This window comes from Trichoderma reesei (genome assembly GCF_000167675.1).
Source record: "Trichoderma reesei QM6a unplaced genomic scaffold TRIREscaffold_38, whole genome shotgun sequence".
NCBI classification, from domain to species: Eukaryota; Fungi; Ascomycota; class Sordariomycetes; order Hypocreales; family Hypocreaceae; genus Trichoderma; species Trichoderma reesei.
In genome coordinates this window covers 66,480-84,392 of record NW_006711185.1, presented here as the reverse complement: position 1 = coordinate 84,392, position 17,913 = coordinate 66,480, and the positions used below count along the sequence as shown (strand labels likewise).

Genomic DNA, 17,913 nt, shown 5'->3' with positions numbered 1-17,913 from the left:
CATCTGACACGGAAATTGCATCAATATCTTGGGTGACGACGCCCCGCAGCCACCACCAATGCCAGGCTCGCATCGACTGCAGCGTCAATTTGTGTCGAACGTTGGTTCTCGCTGGGCTCACCAATGGCAGTCGTGTGCCTCCCTCCTGGTCCGAGTCGAGTGTGTCGAGGCCAGACATTGCAACCGTCTCCGAGCTGTCACTGACGATCAACGAGAGGTGCCATCGGTTTTGCTCCAGAATCCTACAACCTCACCAGAGTGGGCGGACTCGGAAAATCAAGAGTGAGTGGGCCAACTCTATAGCTGCATCCCGCTTCATCAACCCCAGGCACTCCAAACGCTATCGAGTGTCCACCCACCCAACCCGCGGGACATGACTTGCGCTGCGGAGAGAGAAAGAGAGACGATGGCGTTCACGGGCGAGAGGGAGCAACAGTGCGAAGTGCGCCGCGTCCCATGGTTGGACGGGTTGATGACTATCCAGTCACCAACCTCAAAATTCGCGACACGGGATAGGAAGGCCAAAGGACCACTGCAAAGCCATCCCTTGATGCAGCCGGACAATTGGGGGGTTGTCCCATCAGCCTTGGTGCTCGAGGGCGTGTGTCGAAGCATCACGGAGTAATATCAGGGCACCACCCATTCACCCACCCATCTTTTCATGACCTCCTCTCCTCAAGTTCTCCGTCAAGCGATCGCCCGGAGGCCGAATTCTCCAGGTGTGCAACCCAAAGACAAGTGCGAGTTGGCGCTAAAAATGCTTGACTTGCTACATTACAACACAACGGTATGGCCAAGCCAGCATCAAACAGCCAACCATTCATTTTCGTTGCGCGGCGACATGGTGCTTGTATCCAACAGACCAACAGGTCTACTCAGCATCCATTGTGTCGTCCGCCCAACTCTGCGGCCTTAGCCAGGTTGACGATGCCGGCGATGTTGATTACACAGGCCGGTTTCTCCGTCGAAGCACAATCCACGCCGCCGAGGAGGGATCCCACGTTTCACTGTCCCATTCCATCCTTCTAGATGCTCAGCCGTGAGATGACCTAACCCGAGTTCGAATAGGGACAAGGAAATAGGGGACTGGCTGCAGCAACCTGCGCTAGGATGCCTGCATCGTCAGCACCAACTGCGGCGATGTCCCTGGCCTTCGACGACTCGGCCCGCGCTGCAAAGCGCTAGATCCAGGAGATTGGAACTTGAGATGACAAACGAACCGCTGTCATACGTGGTAAATGAGCCTCTTTTCTCTCATCAATTGGGTGAGAATTTTGCCAGCGGCCAACTTATCGGTGTCCACCGCATCCCTCATTTATAGAGGATGCTCGTCAACGGGCCTTGGTGTCGTGGTCTTCCGAGAACTGCTGGCGAAACGGACCGATCGGGGACCTCTAGCTGTTGCCGTCAGGATTTGACTGTCTTTGCTGTAGCGCTAGCTCATGTCTAATGCTTTGTGCCATCAAAGTGTCTTGAGGGCACGATTGCTCTGTGGACAACTCAATGAGAGGGAAGACGGCCGCGTAAAGCTATCCGGAGCCGGAGCGGAGCCATAAGTTGCTATGTTTGGATCGCTCCCGCGCAACTACGGGGCGCAATGAGAGTGAAATGCTTCCCACTGGACAGAAACACCACTGGACGCATCATCACGAGGAGCTTCGACAGAATTCAAGTTCACCCCAACCAACCACACCTGAATACTCTCCCGAGCAGCAACCGCAATACTATATGCAAAACTCAAGCAGAAGAACGTATACGCATCAATGCAACTCACGTGCTCGCGTTGTCGTATTGCACATGCAGCTTCCCCTCATCACGCCCTGCTTAAGCCACATTCTGTCGAATCAAGAGCCTTCCCCCAAGAATAAAGAAAACATACTGGCCATGAGAAATGTCTCCGACTGGGCGAGGCACTTGTATGCGCTTTTATTCGGCATACGTCAGGAGCCCCTCTCATAAGTAGTCGCGTTTGTGAGGGGAATCACCATCTTCATCCTTCCATCAACAAGGCAACAGGATCTGTGTCTACCAGCACCAAATCAAGAAGTGAGCATCATGGGGAGTGAAATGGACTACAGCATCTTCGAGCTGGGCGACTTCAAGCTCGTCTCTGGCGAGACCCTTCCAGGTGCATTCATCGCCTACAAGACCTTTGGCGACCCCTCCTCTCCCGCCATCATCTACCCTTCGTGGTTCAGCGGCGCCATCTCGGACAACGAATGGCTCATAGGTGAAGACAAGGCTCTCGACCCCCGTCAATACTTCATCATCATCCCAGCTCTCTTTGGCAACGGACAGTCGAGCAGCCCATCCAACACGCCGCGCGAGTCGCCCCTCAAGCCGTTTCCCAACATCACCGTCAAGGACAATGTGACCGCGCAGCATCGGCTCGTAACCGAGCATCTGGGCGTCCAGATCGCGCGACTGGTGCTCGGATGGAGCTTGGGCGCCAGCCAGACGTATCAGTGGCTCACCCAGTATCCCGACTTCATGGACCTCGGGGCGCCCTTCTGCGGGAGTGCGCGCACGTCGCTGCACAACCAGGTGTTTCTCGAGGGCGTCAAGAGCGCACTACTCGCCGCCAAGGGAGCTTCTTCCGGTGGTAGTGCTGCCGGCGAGTCAGCGCCGGCGTACCGGGCGTGGACGGAGGAGGAAAAGGTCGTCGGGCTGAAGGCTTTCGGGCGAGTGTATGCGGGATGGGGGCTCAGCCAGGCGTTCTACAGGGACAAGGTCTATGAGACGGAGCTAGGCTACAAGGACCTGGAGGACTTCTTGGTCAACTTCTGGGAGTCGTGGGCCCTGTCCAAAGGTTTGTTGCCCGGTCTGACTGGATCGTTGCGTTTGTTTGCTAACGACATGTGCAGACCCTGAGAATCTGCTTACCATGCTTCACACGTGGCAGGCTGCCGATTGCTCTGATCAGGAGCCGTATAACAAGAAGCTGGAACTGGCCATGCAGAGCATCAAAGCGAAAACGTTAGTTCTGCCAGGCAAAACTGACCTGTATTTCCCTCCCGAAGATTCACAGTACGAGGTGCGGCACATGGCGGAAGGCGTTGGACAGTGTATTCCATTTCCATCCGTCTGGGGCCACTGGTAAGTTCCTTGGGAATGCATAGCAACGCATTGTGGCTTTCTGCTGCTGTACACGACTGACAAAGAGATATAGGGCCGGTGGACCCGGTGTCAGCAAAGGAGATGTTAAGTGGCTGGATGGCCAGCTGAAGGATCTCCTGGAGAGCAACAGGTGGCTTCTGGACACCACCGGATTGGACAACGATAGCTACACCAGTGCGCCAAACTGGGGCTAGTCAATCAAGCATCAATCTTCTGGAACATTGCAGGAGTGCCCAAACAGAGGAATGTCGAAACGTTTCTGCTTCCGCTATATGCAGACCAGCAGTGATGGGAAATGGTGCTAACGATGCTTACCTGAGTAGCTATTACTATGACTATCGATCTCCCGAACAGCTAGAACGCCGTTGCCTAGCCCTAGAACACTCCGGAAAATAACATGATCGTCTTTACCCGGAGACGGTTTCTTTTGACTATCCACCTCTTGCATGCAGCTCTTCATCGAAACCATCAACGGTGGACACTTCAGGACTATTAGCTCACGACAGAAGCGACGGCTGTGCGGATCGTTCATCCCCGTCTTCTTCGTTCCAGCTAATGCACCTAGCCCAACTGAGCATCATTTCTCCAGCCGCTACCGTGGTAGTAGTATGTAGTAGAACTTCGATCCCCGGAACAGCTGGACTCCGCAAACCCCAGGCAGCAATATAAGAACCAGTCCATGCGTTGCTCGGATCGTGTAAGTAAAACGAGCCGGCGGCTGTCGGCAAACCAAAGCCAACCTCGTCCTTTCACTAACCGAGGGTAACTTGTTGCTACCTAGCAGATACTACTACTAGTTCCAACCGATTCAATCGTCTTTCTACGATGCTACGAGTACTACTACTCTACAGGAGAAGAAAACTTTGGGCTAGGCGAGCCCACCTCCGGGAACGATCCCGTTGGATCACCAGCCGGTCTAGTTAGGAGCCAGCCACGTTTTGTTCCCTTGTTCTTATTCATGCGGGACTTGGTTCCGCCCTCCCCTCCACCCAGTTCCGTTGTCTCGGGTTGAATAGGAACGTCTGCCGGATTTCTGTGATTAATCATTACAAAACGCTAATGAGGGAGCCAAAAGAAGCACGGGGCAGCGCGCGTGGTTCGCTTCGATTTAGTCTTCCTTGGCCAAAATGCTTGCTGAATCATGGCTGGGCGCGAGTCATACTCTGTGGCCCGTGTGGAAGGTGGGAGAGGAAGAAGAAGGGAGCCGTGCTTGATGGGTGATAAGCCGGGCTTTCACTTTTTTTTTCTTTTTTTTTTGTTGTTGCCCTGGGGGAAGCGATGTAGCTGTTGGAGTTGTTCGGGCTACGGTTACTGATTTAGTCCGGTGAGGCTGTTGGCACTTGTCGATTAGATAGGGAAAAGGGGGGAATAGGGTGTTGGTTTAGGGGTTGGAGGCTTACATCTACTACAGGTATCGTGTGTGTGAAGTGACTCTATTTCTGGTTGTGGCTACAGCCACGAAATGCAAGTGCGGGCATCACATGATTGTTTGATGGCTTCTTTCCGAGACAAAAGGAGACGTGGGCGTCTCATTGTCAAGCCTCAGTGTGGCAGGCGTTCGTGCCATTCTCGACATGCTAGTGTGAATTCAAACGCCATCATGTTGCACATTTATAGAATGTGTCTTTGTCAATGAGCCCAAGGCAAGGAACAAACGGCTTGAGTAATTCTATAGGGTATCATGGACGTGGCTTTCTGGTGTTGGATAAGTCGCAAGGAGGAGATGGCCTTGAGAATGGTAAACTATGGCTCATGCATGCCTTCGCTATGTCTTGCACTGTGGTATTCATGTAGCAAGGTAGATTAAGGTAGACCAGAGCTGACTCTTATGTGTCGAGCCGTTGCTGGATCGGTAATTTGTTTTGTACTCTGCATGATAGCAATGACAGACATACGGGTCGACAATACAACATCAGCAATGTATGGGAAAAGACCAAACCTTTTCATGGCTGCCTACAGGACAAACTAATCGTCCATGTATTGCATATTTTATAGGATTGCGAATGTTGAAAGATATGGAATAAGTCGAAAGCTTCAAATTGGCTGAGCTCAGGTTGGCCCTCTACTGGCCTTCATTATAACATCAACCCCGGCGTTTCTTCAACTATTTTAACCTGGAGAACTCGCCCAGACACGAGCTTTTGTATTCTCTATAACATGAATGAAAACCGTCAAGCCTGCCTCGATGAAAGTACTCCGTCTACAGTGAAGCATTAGATAGCATATTTGCCGCCTCCTGCCGTGATAAAGCTTCATATATCAGCTTTGGCGAAGATTCTCGCCATAATCTTGATCTTCTATGTCTACCGCATGGTGATCAGTAGCTAACAGTCCATCAAGTCTGGATCGACTGTTCAGCCGCCCAACTTGGCTATCTAGCACTCTCAATATCTATTGACTTGACACGCTTGTGAGAGTTTTCTGGATACTTAGTTCAAGCATCTTCTTCTTCTTGACCATTATATTAGGTAAGAAAAGAGAGGAGTAGGGAAGAGTAGCAAACAGTAGAACCTCTGCTCCAGTCATAGTAGCAGTAATGAGCTGCTGGATAGCCAAGTTAAAGTGTTGTATAGTCACTCCCATTAAAATCGTCATGCAACCCAAGTTTAACATTGGTTATCACCTACAATAATGACTTGACAACTACAACTGCTATCACGCCTGTTGTTTTGTTCGGCTTCGTCTAACCCACTGTATGCACCTCATCATGCAGGTGGTTCAATGAGGCTAAGTCGTCTGGTCCCCATGTACTCTATCTTACCACAAACACCACCTGGGATATTTCCTAGGTACGGGAGTGTTATTTAAGACCACGTTAGAGAACATCTTGCTGTGGTATAAGTTGCGCGCAGTGTTCAGTGTTCCCCATACCTATGCAGTTGTCTTGCGCATCAGCATATTCACTCTGCATAGAATCTACCCCCTGCAAGCCTCGACAATCGAAGGATCAGGCTGCATACGGCTAGACAAACTATTTTCCCAACCAGTCATAACGAAGCCGCAGTATCCCTTTGAGGTCGGTAAGGCATGTCCTTTGTATTTATAGATCAATTATAGCCAATTAGACGCCTGGAAATTAAAGATACATAAAATCACACCTAAATTGGCTGGTGATAAAGGTACCAGCAATCTAGGCCTGTATAAATAGCTACATTACAACTATTACATTGCCAATTCATTATAGCACCCCGCGCCTTTAAAACTCTTATCTGCTGCAATTACAACTGAATTTCGCTAATGCATCAGCCCTTGCAGCTAGCATAAGACGCCCGTTTCCTATAACAGATATGCTTATGCTGTAAAATAGGTATATAGATATCTCTAGCCCAGAACCTTTATCTTAAGGAGCCCTTTTAGCTATACACTTAAAAAATCTTGCTGCAAATGCATATATGCCACTTAACTTAGCCTGCAATAACCTCCTAGCTAGGCTTCCCTTATTATTATAGTTTATAGCTATTAATAAGGCAAATATTAAAAAGAAAAGACTATACTAATACCTGCTAACCTCCCCTATAAAATTAATAATTATATCCTAAGCCGCTTTTTAGCTGGTTATTAATATTAACAGACCCTATTTTAAAGTTATAGTCAGTTGCAATAATTAGAATTAGGAGCTCCTTCCTTCCTTCATTACTAAAAATAAGCCTAATAGGCTGTGTGTGCAGCTATAAGGCTTTTAGCCGCTTGCGATTATAATAATGAAATTTATTACCTTTATGCGCTATTATAAGGAAGAGGATAAAGGAGTTATCTTTTTATGCAATTTAGTTAACCTAGAAGCATTTAAGACAGATTAGTATATATTTTTCTAAGACATCTATCTTAAGGCATTCTAACCTTATTATTTTTAATAGCTTCTGTAATAAGCTGTCCCTAAGGCCAGCACTTTCCCTTCTAATTATTATTTTTTACAGTAATAAAGCTCTTTAAAGCGTAATAATTTAACTGCAGGGTGCCTATTATAGCGTGCCCTTAATCATAAAGAAGGCAGAAGAGGGTTAGCATAGAAAAGAGGTTATTTATAAAGACATAATAGCTAGCCTTTTCTAGCTAATTTACTAAGGAAAAGACTACAGCTTGCATCAGCGCTAATGCATTAACGCCTTTAGCGCCTCTCTTACATTTTTAAGGGATTATAGAAGGAGGGATATAGAATTCCTACTAAAAGAAATAGCTAGCTTAAGCTATAACCTAAGCCTTAAAGCCGATTAGAATAGGCTTGCTGCAGATAAGCGTTATCTCCTAGGATCTCCCTATATAGCGGATTATACACTTATCTACAGCTATATTCATGCTGGGCTTTTAAAGGGTAATAAATGCGGCCTGTATATATGCAGACCACTCCTAAATGCGTTAAAAGCTCTTGCTGGCCTTGTTTGCGATTATTAACAGGTTAAAAATGCATATTTAGCATAAAATCTGCTGGAAACAGTTATATAACATAAATTTAATAAAATCATGTATTAGCCGCAAGGCATTTACTAAGGAAGTCTTTTAATAGTCTTACAACGCAATTTCCCTATAGATTCCTATATAAATCAGTATGCTAACCTATAGATATACTTTATTAATAGAAACTGGGCTTTATTACAGCAGCAGGCCCTAAATGCCTGGCAGCTGGGCTTTATTAATGTATTCTACTTATTAGGTTGCTAGTAAAATAGGTAGAAAGTGTTAGAAGAGAGATAAAGGCATAGCAGGCAGAGGCTTAATTTTAGGATTGCGTTACTTAACCTGTAACAGAATAAAATTATTATTTATCACAGCCACAGCTAGATGCAGTAATTAAGATAAAGCTATTGCTAGATTTGCATTTTTAAGGTTATAAGCACTTTTAAGGTTTTTTTTTAGGTTTTTTTCACTTATTTTTTTATCTATTAGAATGTATTTTAAGATAAAATTGTATGTATTTTTAATGGAACTTTGTCTGTTAGGACCTCTGTCACGATCGCGTACCGCGTTGCTGACAAAGACGATGTGGGGCCTAGTACGAGGGACGTGCCTTACCGACCTCAAAGGGATCAACATGAGCGCGGGGCTGTGCAAACAGATCTATCATGCCTTTGTGCCTCCTGCTGCCTGCACGAAACCTGCTTTGCCTTCATGAATGTGGCCCATGTCGGCCTGGCCGCGTCAGTCACTCATGTAGAGCCGCACATGCATACTTTAGATGGAGTCATCAACTTCAAGCCTCCAACCAAGCGACTACACCGTGGGCTGGATCTGCGCCCTGCCGATAGAGCTGGCTGCGGCGCAGGAGATGCTGGATGAGGAGCACGAAATCATCGACGACAAACACACCTGCTCCTACACTCTCGGACGTATCGGAGACCACAATGTTGTCCTCGCAACGTTGCCGGCGGGCCAGACAGGCACGAACTCGGCCGCCGCTGTTGCCGTCCAGCTGCAGTCCGACTTTCCAGCAATGCGATTCGGGCTGATGGTGGGAGTTGGCGGAGGCGTGCCGGGTGTTGAGGATGTCCGCCTAGGGGACGTTGTTGTCAGTCAGCCACAGTCGATGCATGGCGGAGTGGTCCAATATGATCTGGGCAAGACAAGACCTGGTGGATTCGAGCGGACTGGGTTCCTGAACACGCCTCCGACGGTTCTTCTGAACGCTATCTCGCAGCTGCAAGCTCGTCAATTGCGATCCAAGGACATGTTGTCGGTTCACATCTCTCGCGCCAACCATCTGCCTCATTTCACACGGGAGAATGCTGGAGCTGATCGCCTCTATGAGGCGAGCTACCAACATGTCGGAGCCTCTTCGTGTGATAGCTGCTCCAGCAGTTATCTCATCGACCGCCCGGTTCGAAAAGGGCTCGGTGTCAGGGTTCATCATGGGACGATCGCTTCTGGAAACCAAGTCATGAGAGATGGCGTGGCTCGAGATAAGCTCAGTGAAGAGCTTGGCGGTGTTCTCTGCTTTGAGATGGAAGCGGCCGGGCTCATGAACCGGTTTCCGTGTCTCGTCATACGAGGAATCTGTGATTATGCGGATTCACACAAGAACGCGAGCTGGCAGCCCTACGCCGCTCTCACTGCCGCTGCGTTTGCGAGGGAACTTTTGTCTGTTGTGCCGGCTGTTCGAGATCCTCCCATGTTGAGCGAGATTTATGGTAAGAATCCTCAACTGTCCATGATGTTGCCCCTGGAATATTCCATTAACGCGAGTGTTTAGACAATAAGAAGAAGGAGACTGCTCAAAAGGTTCTCGAAACAAATTGCCAAAAAGGTAGGTTGGATGATGAGCGCTGCCATGCTCTCCAGACTGATCGTCGTCAGTGCTCGAGTCGTTGGAGTTTCCCCAGATGTATCATCGGCAGCTGGTAATCAGAAGTCCATGCAAAGGCACCGGCAACTGGCTGTCGCAGGACCCAGGCTACCAGGCCTGGCTGAACGGCGACCACCGATTCCTCTGGGTCAAGGGAAGCGCCGGTTCTGGTAAATCCACCCTGATGAAGCACACTCTAGAAGAGCTACTTCAGAACACGGACACCAGCGCAGTGACTATAGCTTCCTTTTTCTACGATGCCTCTGGCCAAGCTCTGGAAAAGTCGAGCCGTGGCCTGTTACAGTCCGTTCTTTATCAGATTTTCACCCAGAACGGCCAACTGCTCAGAGACTTCATGATCGCATCGGACAGTCGTTTCGTCAAAGGCCGCAATCTGGAGTGGCAGATCGAAGAGCTTATGGGCGTCCTTGAAATCTCCTCGAAGCTTCCAACCTGGAGACCGACGGTACTCCTCCTCGATGGCCTGGATGAAGGCTCGGTGGACGAGGTTCGTCTCCTTCTACAGTTCTTCCGACTACAGGTTTGTCCAGATGACTCCCATAAGCCTTTCAGCAAGTTCAAGGTTTGCCTCTCTAGCCGGCATTATCCCAACATTTACATCGACAATTGCCCCGAGATCTGGGTTGAAAGGAAGAACCACGCAGACATTGAAACATTCACCTATCAAAAGCTGGCTCACATGTCCAACGCCCCGAATAACGAGGACATGATCCAATCGATTCTCTCTCGGGCTGACGGCATTTTCCTTTGGGTGGACCTAGTCACGAGTAGTATCCTCGAGGCGGATGATAATGGAGAGACGCTTGACGAGAGGCTAGAAGCTCTTTACGACACTCCTCGCGAGCTAGACGGCCTTTTTACGCAGATATTTCTCAAGCTTGGCCCCATTGAGCGAAGGGATACATATGATATGCTGAGCTGGATGCTCTTTGCGACGAGGAGACTGAGTTCGCTCGAGCTGTGCTTTGCCATGCAATTCAGCCGAAATAACTCAATCGTAACCTTTGACGCATGGAAGAGATCGCAACAATTCATCAACAAAGGCCCTCAAACAGAACGGTTCATCAGAAGCCGTTCCCGCGGCCTTCTCACGATTGAGAAGAGTCTTCAAAAAGGCGAACCGGACCGGGTTCAGTTCATTCACCAGACGGTGCCGGGCTTCCTTCTGCAGAAAGGGCTTGCGATACTGCAGTCTTCATACTATCCTGTCTATCTGCCAGGTCTTGGTAACCACTTCATGGCTCTCACCTGCATGCGGTACCTCTCTCAGCAGGCTACACTGTCGTGTGCTTCCATGATCTTACTGAGGTCGCGTAGCAACCCGTTCTCAAAGAGAAGACCCTCGAAATGGAGCGAGCCGAGCAACTTTTTACAATGGATCAATCCTACCGAAACCATCAGCAGTATCGCCATAGAGCGGGCAAGACAACATCTGCTGGGCAGTTACAACTCTACAACCTACGAGCCATACACTACTTCTCAAGTCGACTCATATGCGCGTGGCATGCTCAAAGCCATCAAACTCGTTTTCTCAGAACTCCCCCTACTCGAATATTGTATCCAGTCTCTCGAAGCACACTTGGTATCCGCAGAGCAGTCTCAAATTTCACAGGCTGCTGTTCTCGATATGCTGCTTGATCACGGCCCTCAATGCCTGCGTCTGTGGTACAGCTTCCAGGACGGCTTACACCTGCCTCGAGCCCATCGCTTCCATCAAATCGACTGGGGTGATTTCTTGCAAGCTTTTGTCGCCTTGGGACTAAAGTCTTGCATCCGAGAGTTGCGCAACCGGCTGTTGCTCAAGACAATGCCCCTCCCAAATTCCTGCGATCTGAATCAGTCTCTGTTCATCGCCGTCTATTACAGCTCCCCGGACGTTGTTCGCGAGCTCGTCGCTTGTGGAGCGAACCCGAATGCGCGAAACAGAGAAGACTATACTCCTCTTGACAACGCTTGTCGGAAGGGCGATGCAGAAATGGTAAATGCCCTGCTGGACTCGGGAGCCATGGTCAATGTTCGCAACGTGTTCGGCTTCACGCCCCTTCATCATGCAGCACAAGTGGGCGCCGCAGCGGCGGTAGAAGCACTGCTTGCCGCTGGCGCTGCGATAGATGCCCAGCTTCAGCGTACGAGAGACACGCCTTTGCTCCTAGCGGTCGTCTCTGATCAGGTTGATGTCGTCAGGCTGTTGTTAGCAAGGGGTGCCAATAGACGGCTGAAGAATGGGGCTGGATTCGACTGCAACAAGCTTGCTGTCCGGCATGGGGCCTCTATGGCGTACGGAGTTCTGAATCCTCATAAGCCAACGATTCTACGATCGGTCTTTGAGCCTATTGATCGGGCCATGACGGCATCGCCGAGTCCAGAGACACAAGAGCGGCGGAAGGCGCAGAGATCGGGTAGGTTTGCTGCTGATAATGGTAGAGATGATGAGGACGATTCGTATCTTGTGCGGCTGTTCAAGGCCAGGAGTAAAGTCGAGAGGCGGTATTACGACTAACTGGTATACTTATTTGTGGACTGCAAACTGGCAAAAGACCATGAACTAGGTAGAGATAATTGACACAGTCATGCATCAAGGTAAATAGACACTCATTAATACTGAAGATATCGCTTCGAGCAATGAATTTTCTCGCATATTATTGCCCTACTACTTGCTGATATAGCATTGAAGATTCTCATGCCCGGAAACAGGAATCAATTCGAACTTGATCGAATTGTTGCCGAAAGGCATGTCCTCAAAACCCAAGACTTCAAAGCCGTCAACCATAACCATCGGCCCGCACGGCCCATCTTGCGCATTTACATAGGCCATCTGCCCCTTCTAACACGGCTTGTGTTAAAGTTTTGATGCCATAGCTGACCTCATTTAGCCGATACAAAAAATTGAGATCAGGCGCCTGGTCGATATCTTCCATGTCCAGCTCTCTCTCCTTCAACTGAGTCCCCATGCTGATTGTTGTTGCTTTCCGGCGCCCTCGTCTGCATAGCACCCTAGGACACCACATCATTCCCATTGTGGCAACATGAACGTGCATTCATCGCGACTCGATCTCCTGTGACCATATAGACTCGCCTCTAAGATTTGGCCCAGCTGCAGCGTTCCAGTTCAGCCGAAATGGCTTGCCTTGGTGAAGACCCAGTGATTGTAATCACGAGGGATGTAGCTCTTCGACACCCCGAGGTTCAACGAGTTTGCAGCTGACATCCAGTTTGCGCTTCTTGTTGGAATCTTGGAAGACCCGGTGTGCCTTGTCGGCGCCAGTGTCTGGTACAGACGGTTCTTGAGCCTTTTGAGACTCGCTTTCGCCGAAATTATCCATCCGTGGGACAAATTGCCTTTTGTGTACATCTCTAAACCCCGTGGGCCGATGATTGTCTGGAGTACTACAGTATAATGAGGTCAATAGCTAAACTTGTCGCTCAATACAGGCATGGGTCACCTTTCTTCTGCAGAGAGAAGTCTAATCTCCTGTTCTGTGTCTTCCATCATAGGAATGACCGGAGCCGTCGTTTCCTGGGGATGTCCCAGCAAGTCGTTGGCATGATGTATGGAGGATGTGAAGATTCTCACGACTTCTGCGTCGCCTAGGATGCGAGGAGTCCGCCCATTGATCTCATCCCATGACCAGCCCAAGCTAACCAAATCTTCCTCGAGAGGCCTAACGATATTGGCATAGTACCGGTTGACAAAGTCCGTATCATTTTGAATGAGGCCATCATTAGGCGGTATCCATGCAGTCCTATGAAGTGGACTCGGGCCAAAACAGGAGTCCATGATCCTCATAACACCGAGTGCCCTGCCAAACTCCTTCTCGCATTCTTTGAAAAGAACTTGAGCCACTCGAACTGGATCTGAAACCTTCAGCTCAGGATCCACGCCCTCATATATTGTCTGCAAAGAGGTTCCGAGTTCGATCTCCGCAAACAATATCCCGAGAGCCAGGATTGCAGGCATCAACGGCGTATCGTTGTGTTTCAGCCATTCGTCAGGGTCAACGGCTGAGCCAAAAGAGGTCGAGAGGAACATCTTGTCAAATCGGGGGTGGATAACGCCATTTACAATCCTGCAAAATACTGAAACATTTTGCAGATGTAGGTGAGTTCGTACCCACGGTCCATCCAGCAGAAGTAGCAAAGATCGTGCGAGAGTCATCTCCATGAACTTCTTTGCAGCGAAGGAAGGCTTGAGCTCTTGTAGAAGGATCTCCAGCGGAATGAGTCGGAATTCAACAGCGTCATGAAGATTCTCGTACGTCTGGAGCTTTGGGCGTAACGATATCAGAGGATAAGCTTCGAGCTCGCCCGAGTGATCATGACCAAGGTATAAGCAGAAGTCTTTCCATCTTCTATGAGAGGCCCAACGCAGGCTATGTCTGACTACTGTGGTGCTGCGATTCGGCTTTATTTAGCTTCTGATTACGTCGGAATAGAATTCCGAGGAATGGGCGGTACATGTACTTACTCTGATATAGGGGACAGGTGAAGCTTACATTCCTGAAGAATGCCTGGGCCCTCTAACATGATAAAGAAAGACTCCTCCCTATTCCCCTGTGTGAACCAGCGCGGATCCAGCTGCAACTGGGCTTTCGAACAGCGGTCGAGAGTTGTGTCACTGATAGTAGGTTGGGATGGCCAGCGCTCGTGAATAATCTTGTACAACCGTTCCGCCGAGATGCGGATGCTGAGGGAGTTCTTCAGAACTTCCAAGCTCATACTCGGCTCCAATGTGGTTTTTGAGCTGGAACTCGAATTGGCTTTAGAGACGTTGAAATTATTCGATGACCGCGTTCTGCCGAAATGATACTGGCTCCATGGTGGACGTTGGCGTGGTAGAGAACTTGGGGGGGCATGATCAGCATCCTCCTGCGTCGTCGACTCCGGAATGATTGACATGATGTTGTGTTAGGTAAGGTAGACTTCAAGAAAGTTTCTCTCTGTCTAGCTCTTTTGTTCCTAGCAAAAAGCGACTCCTGAGAAGGTGTAGGCCAACTCGCTTCGGGTCCCCGCAAGATATGCCAGGTAAATCGAGAAGTGGGAGAAATCTGTAAAAATCAGAATTGTCTTTGTGCAGACAGAACGGACGTGGCCTTCGAGGATAAGATCTCGACGAGCTTTGCAGAATCGGTGCCCAATGGTGTGGAAACTCAAAGTGAATCTGTAAGGGCGAGCAACCGTCATTTATATAACATGAAAATCCACTTCCTCTGTAACCGTCCAAGCAGTCCTGGTTGCGACGCAGTGGTTGCCTAGTTCGTGTTCAAATAGCTGTTCGTTACCGGGCATTGATCTGTGTCTAAGCCATTGCTTGACGTACAAAAGATACCGGTTGAACCGCCGGGTGGCCGAAGGGTTTGGCTGAATGACTATTTTTGGCGCTGTTTGCTGTTCGGATAAGTGCATGCTAATAACACAAGTGCTCGGTCTTTTACAAGCGTTTGTTATTGCAAGGGATGTCCAGTTACAGCTTGTCATAGACCTTGCTGGTAATTGGAATCATGCCCTGAACAATAGTCGAGCAGATCAACTCGGCGTCAGCCTTGAGAAATGTTTGCTGGAGTAAGCCTTGTGACCATGTGAGAAGCAGCAAACTTACAAATCACCTCTCACAGTTTGCCTTGGCTGCACAAGTGGCAAGATGGTGCCGAGAACGAGTGTCTTTCACCCGGCAGCATCAGACCCCCAAGCCCAAATACAAAATCACTCAGGAGTCGAAGTTGGATGCTTCCCTTCTTCAAAACACCTCTTTGGTACGGCCTTGCATAAGCCTCTGAAACTACTCACAGAAAAAATAGACCTGAGAGGCTCTCGACTGCATAATGCCCCCTACAATGTCCGTCTCCAACTTGTCAGCGCAGTGCAAAGTTCTCTTTAGGCAATGCCGTCTATTATCTAAAGTCAACCGTTCGCCGACCGACTTGATAGAGGACCAATCTATCACTTTCAATTTATGGGTGTATTACGATACGCCTGTCTTTGAGAAGCGAGGGTTGATAGACTGGCGAATTGGGAGGGGCTAAGATTTGCACTCTGAGGTGATATGTTTGCTGGAGCGCCTCATGAGAGCCCTGAACCAGAAGGTAAATGACTTACGCTCAGGATCTTTGGAACGATTGACTCCTATAAGCGAGACGTCGCAAGGTACTTGTATCGATGGCGCACTGCACGCGTTGACAAGATCTGCACAAGCCATTGATAGGTGCTATGAGATGAGACAGCCACTGCACGCCTTCAAGTACGTCGAGTATGATAGCCAGACTGGAGAAAACCTCATGCTCCGGTTTAGGGCCAGAATACAGTCTTATCTAGATGAAACTCAACAACACATCAGCCAAGAGATAAAAAATCGACTGTGCGCAACTATATGCCTGAGACATCAGCATTTCTGCCTCCTCAGAGCAAAGCTGGGCACAACAGTTCGCCATGGCTCCAACGGGAAGCCCACGGTCAGCTCATCTCCACCAACAGCCAAATTTCCGCACCTGATGTCAAACTCTTCCAGGAAGAAAGCTAGAAGAGCCTCTCACCAAGGTCAGCGGCCAGGCAAGATCCCGAAAAGGCCAGCTCAGACTGTACCTTGCTCCTGGACAGCCCCGACAGCAGGCCCATCGACCAGCCAGGTACCGCAGATAGAAGGGTACGTCCCAGACTACCTGCACGAAACGACCAAATCCATGCTGTCCGAAGCAGATCTGCCGCCCCGGCCGGACATCCCTCATGGCTGCACCGAGATTCACTGTCCCTATTGTTGTAGAACGTATCCCATAATCGAATTCACCGAAGAGAATTGGCGGTACGTATTCCCCCTTCCCTTCTATTGGATTGCCGCACATACTGATCGTGCATACAGTCTACATATTATACGAGACCTGATGCCTTTCATCTGCGTCATGGAAAGTTGCCCGATACCCAATGCAATGTTCAATTCCTCTGAGGACTGGACCCAGCACATGGAGGAACATCACCGCGAGGGTGGCTGGGTCTGCCGCTGCGAGGATAACACTTTTTATTTTCACGACGAGGACGAATACATGAGACACATGGTCCATGATCACGACGCCGATCCCGTTGAAGACTTTGAGGCTCTCACTGAAGACAACGCTGAGCCTTTGCCCTTCCGACCCCTGGAGAGTTGCCCATTCTGTGACCATTACGACAACACAAGTGGTTCCGAGGGTGTCAATGAGCACATTTTTCAGCACCTGTTCTCCTTCTCACAGCTGTCGTTACCCGAGGACTTTTTGCCCTCCAAAGAACATGAAGAGGATTGGACTGGAGAAGACGATCCGGCCTTCATTGATACTAGGTTCCAGCACCACTTACGCCGTCTTGAGCTCTCCACTTCGGAAGATGAAAATTTGTCCGGTAATATAGGAGAAGCCACATGTGTTTTTTTGTGAGCATTGGATGTCTAACGGATGACTGAGTTTTGAGTCGCAGATGGCGGAACCCCCGAAAGCATGGAGGTCGACAACTTAGACGATGGTATGTTCTCACAGCCCACCAGCGTCCACAGATGTACATGCTCACGCATTGCAGGCACCCAAGACACTGTCTATTCTGAGGCGCAAAACGATCCAGAGCGGTTTAGTAGAGAGAAAGGAGTGCGAATGGACACCACTGGGGGTTAGTTAGTAGGTTTGTGCGAAGACCATAGAGCAGGAGCTCTTATCGATGTAGGGACGGGATAAGGAGGATGGCAGGTGAATGTTAGCCAAACATTGTATTTTTGGAGTACATATGGCACGTACTGGACCCGAATATGCATGAAGCAATCTGAAGTCTGATCGAAAACGCTCCGATATGTCAAACCACTGAGTTTCCGCTCTTTTTCTTTTGCCTTGCAGACTTAGTTTATTCTTTTACCTTGTTTGCATTGATCCTCGTCTTGTATGCGTCCCCTCTAATAACTATTACCCAACCGTTCGGACTACCGAGCATTCTTTGTTTGTTAAGGAGTCGGTCACGTCAAATGTTTGCGTTAATTCACGCATATGCTCTGAAGTAATCAGGGGCTTAGCGAGGACTTTTCTTGTCGTTGGCCCAGCCTCGTCAAAGTTCTGGTTATAATTAGCACTACACCTCAATCTCGCTTCGATGCCGTGCTGAGCGTGATGCATTTGTCAACTGACAGGCGTACAGAAACTCGCCAAGCCTTCGAAGAATGTTAATACTCTAATTTCCACCAAAAAGTGTTTGTTAATCAAACAAAAACTGTTCTGAACCCCCAAAAGATGGCTGAGCATTTAATGGAATGTTTGGCCCTCAAAGAGGGTTTCAACCGCGGAATCAAAAGTGATAGCTGGGAATGACGTCCCAGTAACGCCTGCAGCTGAGCATTACTGCAAGCCAAGTTACGGCCATATGAATAGCATCAAACTTGCCCCTTTTGCTTGTTTGCTGCACAAACAGCAGGTGGTGGTTTCACACACCATCATCTCTCCTTCAACTTGCCGCCTTAGGCAGCCAACGGGCGAATTGAAAACCGGCTCATGAGC

General features: G+C 49.1%; 4 protein-coding genes across 4 annotated transcripts; 3 read left to right on the top strand and 1 right to left on the bottom strand.

Moving 5' to 3' along the window:
• Positions 1-2,067: 2,067 nt before the first annotated feature.
• TRIREDRAFT_70630 (uncharacterized protein) lies at positions 2,068-3,311 on the top strand (the record flags this gene model as incomplete). The annotated part of the gene is made up of 3 exons (XM_006969695.1): positions 2,068-2,809; positions 2,865-3,096; positions 3,170-3,311. 3 exons carry the CDS (start codon positions 2,068-2,070, stop codon positions 3,309-3,311), a joined length of 1,116 nt encoding a protein of 371 aa, XP_006969757.1.
• Positions 3,312-8,202: 4,891 nt separating this feature from the next.
• On the top strand, positions 8,203-9,301 carry TRIREDRAFT_82469 (uncharacterized protein; the record flags this gene model as incomplete). The annotated part of the gene is made up of 1 exon (XM_006969694.1): positions 8,203-9,301. Exon 1 carries the CDS (start codon positions 8,291-8,293, stop codon positions 9,299-9,301), a length of 1,011 nt encoding a protein of 336 aa, XP_006969756.1. The 5' UTR covers positions 8,203-8,290.
• Positions 9,302-12,567: 3,266 nt separating this feature from the next.
• On the bottom strand, positions 12,568-14,311 carry TRIREDRAFT_112387 (uncharacterized protein; the record flags this gene model as incomplete). Its single annotated transcript, XM_006969681.1, has 3 exons — positions 12,568-12,802; positions 12,859-13,764; positions 13,881-14,311. The coding sequence occupies 3 exons, from the start codon at positions 14,309-14,311 to the stop codon at positions 12,568-12,570; spliced, it is 1,572 nt and encodes a 523-aa protein (XP_006969743.1).
• Positions 14,312-15,838: 1,527 nt separating this feature from the next.
• On the top strand, positions 15,839-17,046 carry TRIREDRAFT_112386 (uncharacterized protein; the record flags this gene model as incomplete). The annotated part of the gene is made up of 6 exons (XM_006969693.1): positions 15,839-15,861; positions 15,918-16,052; positions 16,170-16,208; positions 16,266-16,780; positions 16,856-16,900; positions 16,955-17,046. The coding sequence occupies 6 exons, from the start codon at positions 15,839-15,841 to the stop codon at positions 17,044-17,046; spliced, it is 849 nt and encodes a 282-aa protein (XP_006969755.1).
• Between the last annotated feature and the right edge of the window lie 867 nt (positions 17,047-17,913).